Source organism: Lissotriton vulgaris, chromosome 2_1 (genome assembly GCF_964263255.1).
Source record: "Lissotriton vulgaris chromosome 2_1, aLisVul1.2, whole genome shotgun sequence".
Lineage (NCBI taxonomy): Eukaryota > Metazoa > Chordata > Amphibia > Caudata > Salamandridae > Lissotriton > Lissotriton vulgaris.
The window spans coordinates 1,447,609,696-1,447,628,054 of NC_141687.1; the positions used below are offsets into that span (position 1 = coordinate 1,447,609,696).

The 18,359-nt window shown below is 46.3% G+C and overlaps 1 protein-coding gene across 3 annotated transcripts in view; it reads left to right on the plus strand.

Annotated features, from left to right (window-relative positions):
* The window catches only part of ZRANB3 (zinc finger RANBP2-type containing 3), an 881,708-nt gene that overhangs the window by 780,045 nt on the left and 83,304 nt on the right, over nucleotides 1-18,359 (plus strand). For all 3 annotated transcript variants that reach the window (XM_086957301.1, XM_086957303.1, XM_086957302.1), the window contains one exon: nucleotides 6,844-6,935. In XM_086957301.1, the coding sequence (XP_086813427.1) occupies nucleotides 6,844-6,935 (92 nt within the window). The remainder of the gene's footprint in view (nucleotides 1-6,843; nucleotides 6,936-18,359) is intronic.

Sequence of the window (18,359 nt, forward strand, 5' to 3'; positions counted from 1 at the left end):
CAGGCCAGCTGATGCGTGCCCCGTGTGGTCCTGGGGCCTGAAGTCCTGCGTGCTGCCAAGAATGCCCCTGTGACGATCTCCCCAGGCGAAGCGACATGTTGTATCATATATCTCCTCATTTAATAATGTCTCTCCTTCTGTGGTGTGTGTAGCTATCTGCCCCTGTGACACTTTCTCCCCCTCCTGGTTCCTCCATGTAAAGCGCATGGTGCAACAGTGTATTCTCCGTGTGCCCAGGATATGAGCTCAAGTCTCCAGGCCCCCACTCCAGTTGTCCAAGAAGTCAGGGAAGAATTCCAGTATGTTGTGCATTGCTCCCGTCCTCCGGAGCTCCCCGAAGCTTAGGAGATCCCAATGTGGTGGCCACAGGCACCAAGGGTGGGCCCCCCTTCTCAGGCCACCAAGTGCTCTGCCGCCAGTGGCCAGAGAGTTGTGCCGGGTGAGCAAGCTGTGTCCTGGGGTCTCTGCAGTTCAGTCGTATATGCCGAGTAACCAGGGAATAGCAGGAGGCACAGTTCAGGGTCCGCGGCCCCGTCCCGAGAACTGCGCCGGCGAACCCAAGATGGCAGCAGTGGTCGTGGCCGTAGGACAGCAGGGTTGCACCCTTTCCGTGTGTCAAGGCAGGGGGTCCGGGCCTCCGCACCCCTGCTCCGGACCTCAGGAAGGGCCCCTAAATGTGGCACTGTTGGGGTGGGGCCTGCCAGGAATGCTCCGATGCTCAGCAGGCACAAGATGGTGGCTGCGTGAGCCCAGGCCAGGGTCCAATCCTGGGCCGCCAATGGCATCGCTACTACCAGTTGGGCAGAAGATGCCCAGTCCCCTCTGCAGTCCAGATGCTCCAAGTAGCGTCGTCAAGAAAGCCTCAGTGCCGCTTTAAAGGCTTATTATGGCAGCAGCTGGTCGGAGCTCCCTTGGCGTGCGCCTCACTCCATGCGTAGCGAGACCACGCCCCCCCCCCCCAGTCACTTTTTGACTGACCCTGTCTCCTGATGTGACAGGATGTCCATTAGGAAGGCTGGTTTTAAACCCTGTCACTGGCAAATGTCGGTGACGGACCCACACCTCATCTGCCTCTGGTGCCTAGATTGCAACCACAACGCTAGGACAAGCGTCGAATGACGTGCCATGCACGCTAAGACCTTGAGGGAGCAGTCCCTCAAGTTCCTTGCCACTCAACACCATGACGGTCTCCATTCTGGTCGAGAGGTAAGTCCCAGGATCGGTCGCAGATCCATTCCAAACGCTTACCATCGCACTCAGTCATCCGGGAGATCAGGTAAATCCCACAAGTGCAAAAAGAACAAGAAGTTGAAGAGGTCTTTGACTTCGCCCCTTCCGTCGAAGTCATGCGGTGAGACATGGGAGCATTGGCATTCGAGGCTGGGCATCGCTGTTAAGCCTGCGCTGTCTCTGTGCTTCCCCGAGTTTTCAGGATATAGAGCGACTCTCACCCAACTTTTTTATGAGGCCATGCACCTCATATTTGTCCGGCCCGCCCTGTGTGAGCGTCTTCGGACCCCACGGGCTCATGGCGGGGCCACTACTGTTTTTTCTCCGGTGGCCTCGTCACTAGCACCTGTCGGGCCCCTTGGATCAATGGACGGATCTGGACTGGAGCCACCTCGACCTTCCCAGCGCCTGCTCCACTGCCAACCTCCCCGCGGCTCCTGCCGGAGGCATTCCATACGAGATGGAGCCTGTGCCCTATTCCTATGGACTAGGACATGACTGGGAGGGGCCACTGTATCCTGATGAATACCAGCCTCTAGATGTCACTGAGGTCAACTGGAATGAGGATTTGGTGTATGCCAGTGGTTTGGACACCTCCCCATATACCGGCTTTATCTTGCCTCCTGCTTTGGCTATGAAGCCTCATTTCCTGTGGCAGTGAGGAGGGTTGCAGTGGTCCTGGACCATCAGCTGTCCTCCGTAGCTGTCAAGACAAACGTCTTGACAGAGATGCTTTAGCTAGGAGTCACCTCTTCCGAACTGCTTCTCCTGTTTAATGAATGCCTCAGTGACGTTCGGGGCCTGGTCCAAACCCTGCACCAGGGCTTTTGTGATACCCGCAGACCTCATAAGTCAGGTAGCCAGAGGTTGGACCCGTACACCCCCACCCTCCCCCCCACCCCCATGTGGACCGCAGCCTCCAAGCCTCTTTAGTTTGATGACATTCAACCACTCGGTTCTCCAGATTGTCAGAAGGGGTTACTCACTCACCTTTGTGACTACCCCCTCCACCCATGCCCTCCACTTGCGACAGGCTTAGGGGGAGGACCCTACCTCTACTCTGCCAGGAATTGACGGCTCTCTTGGCCAGGATAGCCATAGAGAGGGAGCTGGCATCAGCAGAAGGTTGTGGTTTCTATTCCTGCTACTTTCTGTTGCCCAAGAAGGACAGAGGCCTTCATCCTATCCTAGACCTGCTCCCTCTCAATTTCTTCCTGAAAAGGAAGAAATTCAAAATGCTCACGCTTGCCTAAGCCCAGTCTGCCCTGGACCCGGGAAACTGGATGGTAGCATTGGACTTACAGGACGCATACTTCCCGTCCCGCCTGCCCACAGACTTTAGCTGCAGTTCACGGTAGGCATGCGCACTTTAGTTCACCGTGCTGCCCCTTGGCATTCATAGTGCCCCAACCATGTTCACCAAGGTGAAAGCGGTGGTTGCAGCTCATCTGCAGATATCAATGGTGCCAGTCTTCCCCTAGCACGTTTACTCGCTGTTTAAGGTGCGCTTGCCCCGGGCGGTCGTCACCCAACTCCAGACTATGGCGGACCTCCTGCATTCGCTGAGGTTCACTATCAACGTGCTGAAGTCACACCTGACTCCTTCTCAGACTCTCCCTTTCATCAGAGCTGTTTTGGGCACAGTGCAATTTCAGGCTTACCCTCCCGAGCAGTGAGGCTAGGATTTTCAGGCTATGATAACATTGTTTCGGCCATTGTCTGAGGCTGCTGGGCCTCATCGCCTCTTACTGGCATATGCGGGCTCTGCAGTGGTACCTGCAGTTCCAGTGGAAACAGCATCAGGGAACTCTATCCGACATGGTCCAGTTCTTGGAGAAAAAAATCTGCAGTGATGAAACAAACCAGGATTGGGTCAGCGGCAGACCCCTCTGCCTTTCCCAACCAAATCAGACAGTAATGACAGACGCGTCACTACTGGGCTGGGGCAGCCATCTTGTAGAGATAGAGACCAGAGGCCTCTGGTCTCTGACTGAATCCGGACTCCATGTCAACCTGTTGGGGCTCTAATCGATCCGACTAGCATTGAAGGCCTTTCTACTCTCCGTCAAGGGAAGACTAGTGCAGGTTTTCACAGAAAGAAGCACCACCATGTGATACAGCAACAAACAGGGCTGATTGGGGTTGTGGACCCTTGGTCAAGAGACCCTATGTCTCTGGACATAGCTGGAACGTCAGGGCATTTCCTTTGTGGTTCAACATCTGGTGGGCTGTCTGAAAGCCAGAATGGACAAACTCAGCCGTAGATGCCTTGCGAATAATGAATGGCGTCTCCAACCGGAGGTGGTGCAAGGTTCCTTTCAGCAGTGATAAGAGCCTTGGCTAGATCTGTTTGTGCGATGTCAGCAGTTCTGTGCACTGGAGTTTCCCAGGCGGCTTTTGATCGGAGACTCTTCATCTCGAGTGGAGCTCCGGCTTCCTGTACACCTTTCTGCCCATACCACTTCTGCCCAGAGTTTTGAAGAAGATCTGGAACGACCGGGCCCAAGTCATCCTTGTGAATCCAGACTAGGCTCTGAGTCTCTGATATCCCTAGCTGTTTAGCATGGTCATCGGTCCTCCAAGCAGGCTGTCCCTTCAGAGGATCTCTGTCACAGCAGCAGGGGAAGGTTTCCACCTGAACCGATCAATGCTCCATCTTCATCCGTGGAGATTGAGCAGTGACAGCTTTCAACATTCCGCCCAAAGTCTGTAATGTTATCTTGGCAGCTCGGCGTTCCTCCATCAAGACTATACTCTGCCCGCTGAAGCACGTTTGTGGCATAGTGTATAGCCATAGCAAACAAGATGATGTGCTGAAACTTTTCAACCACTCAGCCGCAGTCACAGACCTGTGTTTAATCCATTGTTCTTTTTCTCACTATGCTACCCCAGTTTTGACCGAGCCATATGCAAAGCAGTCTTGACTTTGTTCCTCATGTGAACAGCCCAGGCCAAACTACCAGGCCAGGACCACAAAAAAGCATCCTGGGACTGGTTTTGGGGTATTACCCCATATCAGCCAGGCTAGCTTGAATCCAGTGGCACAGTGAGTAAGGAATCCACGTCTGGGCATAACCTTGGCCACTTGGGCCGAACATAGCAAACACAACAAGATCTCCTGACTGGGGGTGAGTGATTGAAAAGTTTCAGCACTCCATCCATCATCTTGTTGTATTTGCTATTGTGTATAGCCAAACAGGTTGACTCTTTATCTGCACCCCTTTCCCAAGTTCGTTTGTTTACACTTACCCTGGCCCAGCACGACTCTTCATTGGGCATGTTGAAGGGTTATTTATCTGCCATCTCCGCCTTCTTGCAGCTGCCTGATTAGCATTCTCTCTTCTAGTCCCATACTGTAAATATGTTCCTTAAAGGTTTACAAAACCAATTTCCTCCAGCTACCTTTGTTATTCGTCAATGGGCCTGTAACTTGGTTCTTACTTTTCTAATGGGCGCTTCCTTTGAACCACTTTATAACTGCCCTCTTAGGCTTCTCACCATCAAGACAACCTTTCTGGTAGCAATTACATCTGCCTGGAGGGTCAGTGAACTGCGGGCGCGCTCATCCAAGCCTCCATACGTCTCTTTCTTCCCAGACAATCTGACCTTCTGATTCAGGGAGAGGGGGTATGGGGGGGCTTCTTGCTGAAGGTAGTCACTTTGTTCCACATAAGCCAGTCCATTACTTTGTCTACCTTTTATGCTCCACCTCATTTCTCTAAGGCAGGGGAGAGACTCTACTGTCTAGACCTAAAAAGAACGTTGTCATTCTACCTTGACCGCACAAAATCGTTCCGGGTGGACGATAAACTATTCACGTGATACGTTAAAGCTAAAAAAGGGGAAGGCCTTACAGAAACTAACCATCTCCCGATGGATTGTACTATGAAATTAAGATCTGCTATGCATTGGCCACGAAGCAACCCTAGATTATGCATGCTCATTCCACTAGAGCAAATGCTGCAACCACTGCGTTATCACTCGGAGTTCTGGTCCTGAACATCTGCCAGGCAGCAACGCGGGCCTCAATGCATACGCTCACTCACCAAGCACTACTGTCTGGATAGTCAAATCTGTCGGGATGGGCACTTTGCCTGTTCGGTCCTGCAGGACTTCCTAGTCTAAATCCGGTTTGCAGATCCACCTCCAGAGAGGTAATGCTTCGGTATCTATTTGAAGGTCATGGATCTTCCGCTAGAAGCCTTTATCAGATAAACAACGTACTTACATTCAGTAAAGCCCTCTCTGGTGGAGATTATCTAGCAGCAGATTCCTTACTGACCCACCCATCCTCCCCATTCAGCAAACGGATTAATATGTACAGGACTACTCTTTTTTTCAGGGCCCTAGTTCCACTCACCTGTGGTCAGTGTCCTTCGTGGCTCCACGCTCCTCCTACTCCTTGCGTGGAAAGTCACGAAAAACAAACAGATGTCAGCACACTGTGGTGGCATCTATATAGGCACCATGCACATAACGTCTGGTCCGACGACGCCACTCGGAGCCAAATAACGCCATCTACAGCGCGCAGCGGTACTCCTCACGAAAAAAAATTACAGATCCAGTTTGGTGCCTGGGAATAATTCTTGGGTAAGGAATCTGCAGCTAGATAGTCTTTATCAGATAAAGCATTATCAAAGGTAAGTAACTTGCTCATCTGCTTTGCGTACGGTAGCACTGCTGAAAGGATGATGATAAATCCAATAATCTTTTATTCCTTTATTTGCAAGAAGAAAGATCCAATGAAACGACCGGCCTTCCCAGATTTTGTAATACCTTCAACACTAGATGAATGATGCATCTAAGACCAAACAGCTGGTACAGGTTCACCCTTTTTTTATCGCTCGATCATGAGGTTCTCTTTATGATGTCTCGCCTTACTCTCAAATAACACTGCTTATCATACATTTGTTGTTTATTTTCTTGTTTAGTTAAAATGTTCCAGACAGGCAAATTGTTAGGTCTGCAGAGCGTGCGACTTTATAGAAGAATCAACACAACTTTCCAAACATCACTGCAATCTTCCTCACTGATTTTCAACTGGTGGTTGGATTAAACAGATTTTTTTTAGTATTGTGCAACTTGTGGATTCTGAAGTTCTTGTGTGACTGCTGCCAGTGGGTCTGCGGACTAAAGCATGTTTGATATAGAACGTTGCACAACTGAAATCCCATCTACTCTATCTTATGAGTCATAAGATCTAGAGGAAGAGATGACAACTCAGGAGTCATTTATACTGCATTCAGTCATCCTCATAAACAGACAACAGTAAGTTGCTTTATTTAAAATAAAAAAATCTTACATATTTGGATTCCGTGATAAATTGATGTGCTTGATTTAACAACGTTTATTGGAAGTGATGTGCATATTGGCAATCCTATAAATATTGATCCTTTTCAGTCCCAGAAACCCTGTTATGATTACAATTTAAAAACAATATCTTAAAATATGCGTGCTAAATACTTTGCAGCATTTTCATCTTTTGATGCAAAATAAGGAATGTTCTTAAACTGTAGTTTGATATTTGAGAGTAGAATTTCTATCAAGTCTGCAGTTTATAGCTTGCTGCAATTAAGAATTTTTATTTGTGATATAAATGTTATTTTTTTATAGAGAACCAGGATAATTTAAACCCTTCTCTCACGCTTGATGGTCTGATGTTCTGTGCAAGCAAAAATACAGATAGAATATACTTGTACACCAAGGTAAGCAGAGCACAACATGGCATTTATATTAGTGCATCTAATGCTTCTTCCTTTAACATGATTTTGTGAGAGATAATATCTGTCTGTAGCCTATTAATGTCCCTCTTTTTCCTGCCTAGATTTAGTTTAAGATGGCAGTAGAAATTCTGGAAACCACCACAATGCAGAAATGTTTTATAAACTTCTGTGAAGCTCAAATATTAAGCCTTCATTCCTAATAATTTGTGGCTGCTGAACGAATATGTCAACAGCAGAATGCAGAATAAATGAGAACGGTGCATTACTGCCTTGCTTGCGATTAACCTTCAACTTTCATTCATTCGCCCTATATGTCAGACCACCTGTGTTTTGTATTGAGAAAACACATTCTCAATACAATCACATTGTGAGTGTTTTATTTCTCAATACAAAGACGTTTGCTCAGTGTGTGCCTTAAAATGGTGCCCGCTAAAAAAACGGCAGTTCTCTAAAAGGGTTGCTGTCATGACGTCTGCCCTCACAGCACAGACATCCCTCAGCCAGGCATGTTAAGATCTCCACGTTTATTGTCAAAAGGCCTCTTGTAGACCATGCCAAAAAATTACAGTGGGTTTAGGGCCAACCCATTGCTTACTACTTTGTTTGGATTTCTTGCCCCTCTAATTTGCTTGCTTCTCATTGAAATACTTTTTTTCTCTTCTTTACCACCCTTGGGAATGGCTGACTTGTATGTTTTCACTGCTCACATTTCTTTTTGCCGATGCAGTCATCATGCCAAAAGCATTAGCAAAGCCAGTAGTCGAAAAAGCAAGACCTATTGGCTTTGCTATTGCTTGTCTTCATTCATACAATGTATAGGGCAAGCTAAAACGAAACCATTAATAACCCTGCATCATATCCAGTGAACATGTCCACTATTAACCAATTTTTCAATTTTTAAACTAACCTCGTTTCTTCAGACAGACTAAGTTATGTTGAGACTTTAGTGTTGAAATTTGGGGTAATTTACTTTAAAGTAGTGTACAAAGTAACATTTTATACCCATGCAATGGTGTACCGCTCCATTCTGTCCATCAATTGTTGTTTTTGCAGATGTACACAAAGGCAGGATGCAAATGGTGGGTGCAAATTGTGCACAGACTCTTTGGGAGTGGCCCTTGTTTTTGCTGCATCGGCCAGGTTGCAAAATGTTCAGTTGCAAAGGATTGCAGAATGACCTATGATACAGCGCTACTCGGAAATAATTTCTAAAACCATGTCACCTTTCCCTGAAGTACAAATCATACATCTACTCCTCAGTTTATTTATTATTTTATTTATTTAAAGATTTGTAAAGCGCCTGGTGACCCGGAGGCATCCCCCGCGCTGTGAAACCTTGAAATTGGCTAAGAGGGTAGAAAAAACTTATTTAGGGAAAAGCAGAGTTTTGAGCTGCTTGGGGCCCATAACACTGCAAGTTACTCACAAAACAGCTTTAATCCTACTTCATGGATCAGTGAAATTCAAAGGAGAGCTGCTGTATCATAGCAGAGTGTCTAAACTAAAACTGAATATTTATACTATATACACCTGCAGTTTAAATGAGTTTACCATGGTTTTTATTAACAAAACATTTATTTAGACACACCACCATTATGGTCGACGAATCTGCTAGTAAAAAATTAGGCGTAGGAAAATACAAGGTCAGCTTAATTCTCCATTTATCTCGTTTTTATTAAAAGCAAAGTTTAGCATGTCTAACAGTTTATCCGCTTTATTTATTTCTTTATTCAAAGTAACTTTTAAAAGAATTTGTTTATTTCAAATAGTCATTTTCATTTATTTTAAAGATTCAGAAATAGACATTATTATTTAGATTTCAGAACACAAATATTAGGAAAAGACAGTTGCCCCAGTATTGGAACTTTCATAGATTCCCATGCTTTTGTATCATTCCCCGTCGTCGGAATGGGAGTCTCGGTAACAAAAATACCATAGCAGTAGGTACAAAAGAGAAAGAAAAAGGCCTAGGCCTCATTCCCTTTTGTAGCATATCACCCTCTTTTTGTAAAAGAGACCAAACCTAGGCATCAGCCAATCAGAAGTGCCTCACCCCTTAGAACCCTCCTGAAGGAACTTCAGAGCCTCAGATTTTCTACCGCAAGTTGTGCTTAGGGAGTCTCCTTTGAGCTCTGCTCATTTCTTCTCTATTCAAAGGATTTTCTTCAAATTTTCTTCAGAATTTCTCTTCAGGATTGTTTAAGGATGTCTGACAAGGATAAGAAGAAGGCCCTTTTCAAGCTCTGCTCCACGTGTGGCAAGAAAAAGTTGTTTGTGGAAGGTAGGCATAAGGATTGTATCTATTGCCTTTATCCAGATCATAAAGCGAAGGACTGTCAAATCTGCTGCACTTTCTCTACCAAGACCCTCCGGGATCGTGCTGGTAGACTTTTGACCCCTGCTTCAGAAACAGAAGGAGAGGAAACATGGAGTTTCCAGTGACAGTGAGGAGTCCTCATCAGCTGTGTCATCTAGAAGGTCAGTTAAAAGGGGTAGGGGTTCCCCTTCTTCTGTGGAACATCCCTCTAAGGCCTCAAAAAGGACCCCCAGAGAGTCTGAGAGCCTGGGTCCAAGCGAATCTCCTCACCACGGTGAAAAGGAAAGGGTAGGACCATCTACGCCTTCCAAGGGTGCGAAGACTGACCCAGCCTTCAAGAAACCCTCTTCCCAATCTTCTGAGAGGAGTTCCAAGTCCTCGACGACGAAGGCGTCGACGGCGGAGTTTCCGTCGACTAAGAAATTGAAGACGAAATTGAAATTGGTTCCGTCAGCGAGCTCGTCGACGGGGGATTCGTCGACGAAGGGATAGTCGTCGAAAAAGGAAGCATCGACGGCAGGTTCATCAGCGTCGACGGGAGGTTTGCCACAGCATCGACGACGAGAGTGACAGCGTCTACGACGATGGTGACGACGACGACACTGTCGTCGACAAGAGCATCAGCGACGACAGCTGGAGCGTCGACAATTTCATCATCTACGACACCAATCTCGTCGACGAGTGTGCAACCATCGTCGACGGAACCGTCGACAATATTGTCATCTGAAAAAAGGATTACAATTTCAGTCACAAGAATAACGCAGGAGATGACATCTCCTAGGAGAGTGACCCCCTTGCCACCAGCTTTCCTCTTTGAGGAAGGGGAGTCAGATGAGGATGACCAGGGCTCATATGGCTATGCCAATAGTCCCTCTCAACTTCTGGTCAAATGTCAAGAGACGGACAATGAAGGGGGATATGACCAGGAGGATGGTGAACATCATCAGGCGGCCCAGTCACAAAATTTTTCTGGGCAGGATATGGTTACAGTACCATCTTCATTCCTACAGGACCTGCATAGGATGCTGCAGGACTACAAATCTAAGGCTACTAGGCCAGTTTTGGTTCCTGCAGCGCCTGCAACGCCTGTCTTGGCTTCTGCCTCAACGGCTACTCCTGGATTACCTGCTCAGGCGTCCCCTCAGCCTCAAGCATCCTTTCCACAAGAACCTTCCAGGCAGGCAGACGCCCATGATGATTCCTCGGATGAGGATTAAAATTCGGATCATGGAACTGATTATACGACTGAATGGGATGAATATATCATTCCGGACCCTCCATCTCCAGTTCCGGATCCAGTAGATTCCCTGCCAGCGGACGTAGGTGGTTTCCATCAGCTGATGGAGTGAGCAGCTGGCAGGTTCAAATTGGCTATGCCTGCGGTGGCCACGGATTGTTTCTTGTACGACTTCAAGGAACCTTACCGGAAGACGACAAGGTCCATACCTATAGTAGATCATCTGTGGAAAGAAGGCCTTAAGGCTATGAAGAACCCAGCGACGGTGGTCCCTGTGCTACCGCGTCTGGATAAGAAATATAGAGCACCTGATGATGGGCCAGATGCCTTAACGGGCCATCCCAAACCAGACTCAGTTATTTCGCAAGCAGCGCAGAGGAAATCCTGCAACCCCTCTGCTCCCTTAACAATTCCTCTGGACAAGAAAGGGCAGAGATTGGATAATGCTGGGAAACAATTCTCGTCGATGGCGAGTCTTCTGGTGCGAGCTGCCAATGCCCTGGCGATATTGAGCAGAGACGACCGCCAACTTTGGTGTGATGTTGCTCCGTTCCTGGACCAGCTACCTCCAGAATCAACATCAGAGGCAAAAAAGATCTTGCAGGAGGGAGAGGCGACGTCAATGGAGATCATTGACTGTGCCATGGACATTGCAACAACAGCGTTTCGTTCCCTGGCTGGGGCTGCAGTCCTCCGTCGCCAGGGGTGGCTGAAGGCTACCTGGTTTCGACCGGAGATTCAAAACAAAGTCCTGGATCTTCCCTTTGATGGGGAAGCACTATTTGGGAAGCTAATCAATGACACTCTTCAGGAGATCAAAAAAGACACGGAAACTGCCAGATCCTTGGGTACCCTTCAATACCGCAAGTCTCCTTTCAGGGGTTCCAGAGGCAGAGGTAATAACTACAGGGGATCCTATCAACAGCAGCGTTATTCATCCAATGGCTCAGGTTCCCAGCAGTACCGCCAGCCTGATCAACAGAGACAAGGCCAATCTTCTAACTACTCCAGTCCTTACAATAAGGGGAAACAGGCTAGCCGGGGACGGGATGCGTCCAAGCGCCAATAGCGCCTGGCTCTTCCTACTGGACCCTCCTCCAAGAAGTCATCAGTTGGAGGCAGGGTAACCAAATACCTTCAGAGTTGGTCCAAAATAACTTCGAACCGTTGGGTGCTCAACATCATTCGGAAAGGACATACCTTGGAATTTACGCAAGTCCCTCCACCCAAGCCACCAGCAGCCATTCCATCGAAACATCTGCGGCTCGAAGTCCAAAAGATGCTCCGGAAGGGAGCAATAGAGCCGGTACCCTCCAAACAAAAGGGACAAGGATTCTATTCCAGGTTCTTCCTGGTAAAGAAGACGCTGGAGAAATGGCGCCCCATTTTAGATCTCAGGGAGCTCAACACCTATCTCATCTCCCTGTCCTTCCGGATGGTCTCTCTCCAAGACATCTTGAGGCTCGTCAGCCCGTGGGATTTCATGGCCACGCTAGATCTCGAGGACGAGTACTTCCATGTCCCGATTCATCCAGCACACAGAAGGTTTCTACGATTCACAGTAGCCAAGAGCCACTTTCAATTCAGGGTTTTACCCTTTGGTCTTCGCTCAGCCCCAAGGATTTTCACAAAGGTGCTGGCGCCTGTAGCGGCATTCCTACGAAGAAACTATTTCAAGTCTTCCCCTACCTGGACGACTGGTTGCTGAAGGCCGCGTCCAGGGAAACAGCGTGGGACGCTGTTCGGGCCTGTACAAACTTGTTTCAAAATCTGGGACTCACTTTAAACAAGGAAAAGTCATCCCTAGTCCCGTCCAGGAAGGCTCGTTTCTTGGGAGCCGTCCTGAATTCAAAACTCTCGAAAGCCTTTCCGACCCTGGAAAGGAGGGAGAAACTACAAACCTTGCCTCAGGACTTACAAGAAAAAAGGTGTCTTTTAGTATGCCGCTACAAATCTCTGCTGGGGGTAATTTCATCATGTATTCCCCTGATTCCTCACTGCAGACTGAGGATGCGTCCTCTGCAGGAGCAACTAGACAACCAATGGAAACAGGTTCACGGATCATTCGAGGACAAGGTGACCGTCACTCCAATGATGAAGGAAGTGGCCTTATGGCGGACAGATCAAGACAACTTGTCCCAAGGTCTATCCTTCGTAAACAATCCGTCTCCTCAAGTAGTAACAACGGACGCGTCATTGGAGGGTTGGGGAGCAGTGATGCAAGACCTACATGTCAGCGGCCATTGGTCCCCTCAGGAGCAACGGCTCCACATCAACCTTTTCGAGCTAAGAGCAATAAGACTGGATATGCAAGCCTTTCTTCCCCGCTTAGGATGTTCACAAGTGCTCATCAGGACGGACAACACCACGGCCATGCACTACGTGAACAAAGAATGAGGAACCAGATCTCTTCCATTGTCGCAGGAAGCTCAACAGATCTGGGAATGGGCGATACTTCACAGAATATTGCTAAAGGCGGAACACTTGCCAGGAGTTCCAAACGAGAACACCGACAGACTTAGTAGGTCATCCTCAGTCAGCCACAAGTGTGAGTTGAACCAGCAAGTTCTGGAAGAGGTCTTCAGCCAGTGGGGCAGACCGGAGGTGGATCTCTTTGCCACACCGACCAACAAGAAATGCCGGTCTTACGCAAGCAGATTTCACCACCGAGGGTCATTGGGGAATGCGCTTTCGATAACCTGGTCAAGGACATTTGTCTACGCCTTTCCCCCCATCCCTCTGATCCCGCGGCTCATCAGGAAGATCAAAGTGGAGCCGTGCAGGATGATCTTGATAGCCCCTGCTTGGCTGAGACAATTCTGGTACACTGAACTCCATCTGTTGTCGCTAGTTCCTCCTCTTCCTTTGAGGACTATACCAGATCTCCTCACAATGTCCGAAGGACAGGTTTGGCACCCAGATCCACAGTCATTACACCTGACAGCATGGCTCCTGAGCAGAGAGAGTTTATGAATCTCCCCATCTCAAACAAAATTAAGGAGGTCCTCTCCCAGGCAAGGGCTCCTTCAACAAACAGGACTTACCGTCTTAAATGGAAAAGATTTTGCATCTGGTGTAGGAGAGAAAAAATTGACCCCTTTGCTTAAAAGCCTCATCAGCTCCTACCTTATCTGCTGTCCCTGGATAAGTTGGGACTAGCCCATTCGTGAATTAAAGTTCATTTGGCGGCCATTTCGAGATACAGAAGGTCTGGGTCTGGACCTTCCTTGTGGTCTTCCAGGATTGTCAAACAATTTCTTAAGGGCTTGTTCAGAGTCTATCCACCAGTGAGGTCTCCACCTCCTACTTGGCATCTAAATCTAGTCCTTTCTCAGGTCATGAAAAGCCCATTCGAACCAATTCATCGTTCTGACATAAAGTTCCTTTCATGGAAATTGGCTCTCCTCCTCGCTCTCACATTGGCTAGACGTGTTGGAGAGTTGCAGGCCCTTACTATCCAGGAACCTTTCCTACAATTTAAAAGGAACACTGTAATCTTGAGAACTAACCCTAGGTTCATGCCCAAGGTACCCTCGGACTTCCACTTGAACGAGCCGGTCATTCTGAAAGCGTTCTTTCCTCAACCGGCTACACCAGCGGAAAAGACACTGCATTCTTTGGATGTACAACGGTGCTTAAAATTCTACTTAGATCGCACCAAAGGATTTCGGAAGTCCTCTCAATTGTTTGTTGCCTTTGGTGGTCAAGCAAAGGTCTGACGCTGCCCAAACAGGGGATAGCAAGATGGATCACAAGTGCCATTCTGCATTGCCAAACTGCGGCAGGGAAACCTCTGACTGGCAGGATTCGTGCACATTCCACAAGATCAGTGGCATCTTCAACGGCCCTCTTTGCGGGGGTACAGATTAAAGACATTTGCAGAGCTGCTACCTGGAGCAGCTTTCACACCTTTACTAAGCATTACTGCTTGGAGTCCTTACAGCAAGAGGATGCAGCAGTGGGCCAGGCTGTCCTGAGGAACCTCTTCCAATAATTGGTGAGATTTCCTTTCTATCCCACCTTCCGTTGTTTACACATTTTGTATCTTTGTGGCAATTTGGCTATTGCAATGTATTTATGACACAGAATGTGTTTTTTATTGCTAACTGCTTGCTTCTCTGATACAAAAGCATGGGAATCTATGAAAGTCCCAATACTGGGGCAAGAAAACAAATTACTTACCTGTAACTTTGGTTCCCCAGTATTGGTACCTTTCATAGATTTCCATGCGCCCACCCACCTCCCAGAGGAAAGCTCAGCCTACAACAGATATGGTGACTGATACACAACGGCTACGAAAATCTGAGGCTCTGAGGTTCCTTCAGGAGGGTTCTAAGGGGTGAGGCACTTCTCATTGGCTGATGCCTAGGTTTGGTCTCTTTTACAAAAAGAGGGTGATATGCTACAAAAGGGAATGAGGCCTAGGCCTTTTTCTTTCTCTTTTGTACCTACTGCTATGGTATTTTCTGTTTCCGAGACTCCCATTCAGACGACGGGGAATGATACAAAAGCATGGGAATCTATGAAAGTTACCAATACTGGGGAACCAAAGTTACAGGTAAGTAACTTGTTTTCATAGTTCCCAAAATTCATTTTCTCCTAACTTCCCTAACTAATAACCTCATCTAAAGCTCAGTTCTCACTCAAAGAAATAAAACATTTATTCAAGAAAATCTTACATCTCAGGAAAATCAGCATTCCGACAGCATCTCAGGAGGAAATCGAAGAGGAGTTTTTTCTTAAAGAAAATCAGCACTTTTTATACCCTTTTCACTAACTTTATTTATATACAAAAGTAACTATCAGCATAAACTCGAATTCTGATTGGACAAATTTGGGGTGGATGAGCATCACCTCATCATTCTAATATTCACTTTCCGTTGTGTCAGCTGAATTTTAAAGAGTCCTTTGTTTAAGAAAATCTTTGGCCTAGTCACATTCTCAACTAGCAACTCCATGAACTTTTCCCACGTTCAGTAACTCAAACATCCATTCTTTTTGGCAGTCATCAGGACTTCCAGGGCATGTTGTCCTTGAACTGGTTTCGTTCATGCACAAGCAGCTCACATTCAAACTCGGACTTGGGCTGCGCATGCTCAGTTCGTCTTCTATTGACAGTTAATAAAGCAGCCATATTTTCCCTAGGCCTAACAGGCCAGAATGGGAACTATCATAGAAACAAACACAAATAAATGTTAATTATTGAAATATAGCCCTTCTGTTTACCTCCCCCCATACTAAGATTCCCCTGTTAGTTATTACCTAGCAAACAAGCAACATATATGCAATTTATACTCACTTATCCTTCAGTTTCTGCCACAAATACATGCACAAAAAGCACATTTATGATGCCGCTTTTGTTTATTTCGAAGCTTTTGCATTATTTCACATCACGAAAACAACATTAATTAGTTAGTTATATGTTCGCCATACAAGCAGATTAGTATTCCCATATGTATTTATGTGTGCATTCTATACTATGTTGATTAATGTTTTCCACACCATGCAATTAATAAAAATTACAGTTATGAGGAAATTAATTCACGAGGGGTATACAAAATTTTGTTTCTCCACCTCGCTCCATCAACTACTTAATTAATATTAATTAGTTATGTCACTGTTTGCACCCTTTAGTGATTGACAAACACAGAGGCAGTAGCCTGCTGGGCACAGCATACCACCATTTCTGTATATCCAGTTTAACTTCAAGGGAGTGGTATGCATCTCTTCTGTGCCTCTGCCTGCAACCCCCAAGCCACCTTTCTCTCAAGGCAGACCTCCTCTTTCAATCAGAGGGGCAGGTACTGCACCCTAGCCCAGAATATCCCCCCTCATACCTAGATATTGAGTGGGGGGCGCCCTGATTTCCTTATAGCTGTTGCCACAGGTGGCCAATTTTATTCTTTCAGCTCATTGTCAGTTCACCAAGACTGGAAGTTGAAGTATTTTCTTTTCATTTAATAAAAAAATATATATTTGGCTGCAAACAACCATAAAACCGGTGCCAGGATGCTTGTTTCTGGTCCAGGGAGGACCTGGCTTGGCAGTTCAGGCAGGGCTATTCCCATGAGGAGCAGGGGCAAGACTGATTTACATATGGCTGGGTCTAAACTGGGGTGGCATGGTGAGCAAAAGAATGATGGATTTAACCCGGAGCTCTTGACTGGGGGTGAAAGCTTGATTTGTTCCTTATGCTCTCCATCATTTGTGTGTCTTTTGCAAACAACTATGAAGGCACACAAACAAACAAAAAATAATACATGTTAATAAATACATTCATTCAATTTGCATAAAAATATTAGGCTCCCAATACAGAGTCAGTTAATAGGCCTGAAGGAGGCATGAGCAGCAATTTATGAAACCTTCAGTCTGCTACGTGAGCTAAATGTTGCAGCCAAATTATCTTATAAGAGCATTGATTCCCTTGATTGGACGGCTGCACAAAGAAAGAGCCCCACACACAGATGTGTCTCTTTGACCTCTAGTTGTTTAAGATAATGATAGGCTCTACTAATATAATGTCTTGCCTTCAGCAAATTTACTAAATACTTTTGGGTAAAACATTTATAAAAGCCACAGAATAATGAAAACATGGTACCGTTGCATGGGCATGTTCTTAGTTCAAGGTTATGTTGCAACTCAGCTAGAAAACATAATAAAAACTTCAGTGTATCTGCTCTAAAACGAAAGAGTAAAGAGCCCTCCCAATTACTTCTGGGCTCCCATATATAACTAGTAGAAAACTGACCTTCGATGTTAAAGTTCAAATAAGTTACAACTTTTGGTTTCAGAGGTTCTTCCATAATCCTGGCTTCCTATAATTTGGTCATCAATAAGTATCGTACCCACTTTTTATCCAGGATAGGCCATGTAGTGAGATCCAAAAAGGCATGGCCAATATCCATTTCCTCCAATGTTTTTTTACGAAGGCCAACCAGGGTATTAAAGCCTCTTATTGAAAGCCAGGGAATCAGCGATTAGATATCTTTTAAGTGATAGTTTCTCCGACTGCCAGATCGATAACCTCAACAGGACAGGTCACGTGTAAATAAAGTCACTCAGGTATGTCAGTTCTAGCTCTTTATGACAAATATAATGAGAGGTTGATAAAGGAGGCAGCAGTATTTTTCTTCAAAATCAATGTTCCTCTTTTTGTGACGGAGAGCAATCTGAGATACCCGAAATACCTGCCCCATATGATGCATTTTGTAAATATTGTGCAATACATATCTGCACCAAAGGGGTCAGAGAACTTCCACTCTTGGGGCTAGGGAGACTCAGCAGGGATTCGATCCCTCGTGTGAGCTGGAACCTATTTTGGGAGATACAGAGGTCGAATTGTATTTGTTGGCTAGTGTGGGGAGCATGATGTGTGGATCCCTTGAATGCTCGCCTCTTCAATGTCCTTCTCTGGCAGAGCAAGGCTGTGCTATAGGCACCATCAAGAAATACATGCAGCCTTCCAGACAGGCCATCCTTTTAAAATCCCTGATCATGCTTACTATTTGAAGGGATTGAATATAGTTTGAGTTTTTTAAAGATTTTTATTAAAAACATTGGACCACAATACACCAAAAAAATAAATAACACAAAAGATCATCCATGTGAAATACAGAGAATACAAAAAGTTCTTGGGAGGTCAGAAAGCCCAATTCGCAAAAGATGATCATGAACAAATCAGACCTTCTACTAAAAGACAATAAACGAAAGAAACAATTGAGAAGGAAAGCAAAATAAAGGCAAGTTCCATTACAAAGACGAATAATATAAATGGCAAAGATGAATTACCATACAGAAGTTGACTATGCTGAGGGGTTGCTGCGTGTGCTGGGATGCAGGGGGTCAGTACAAA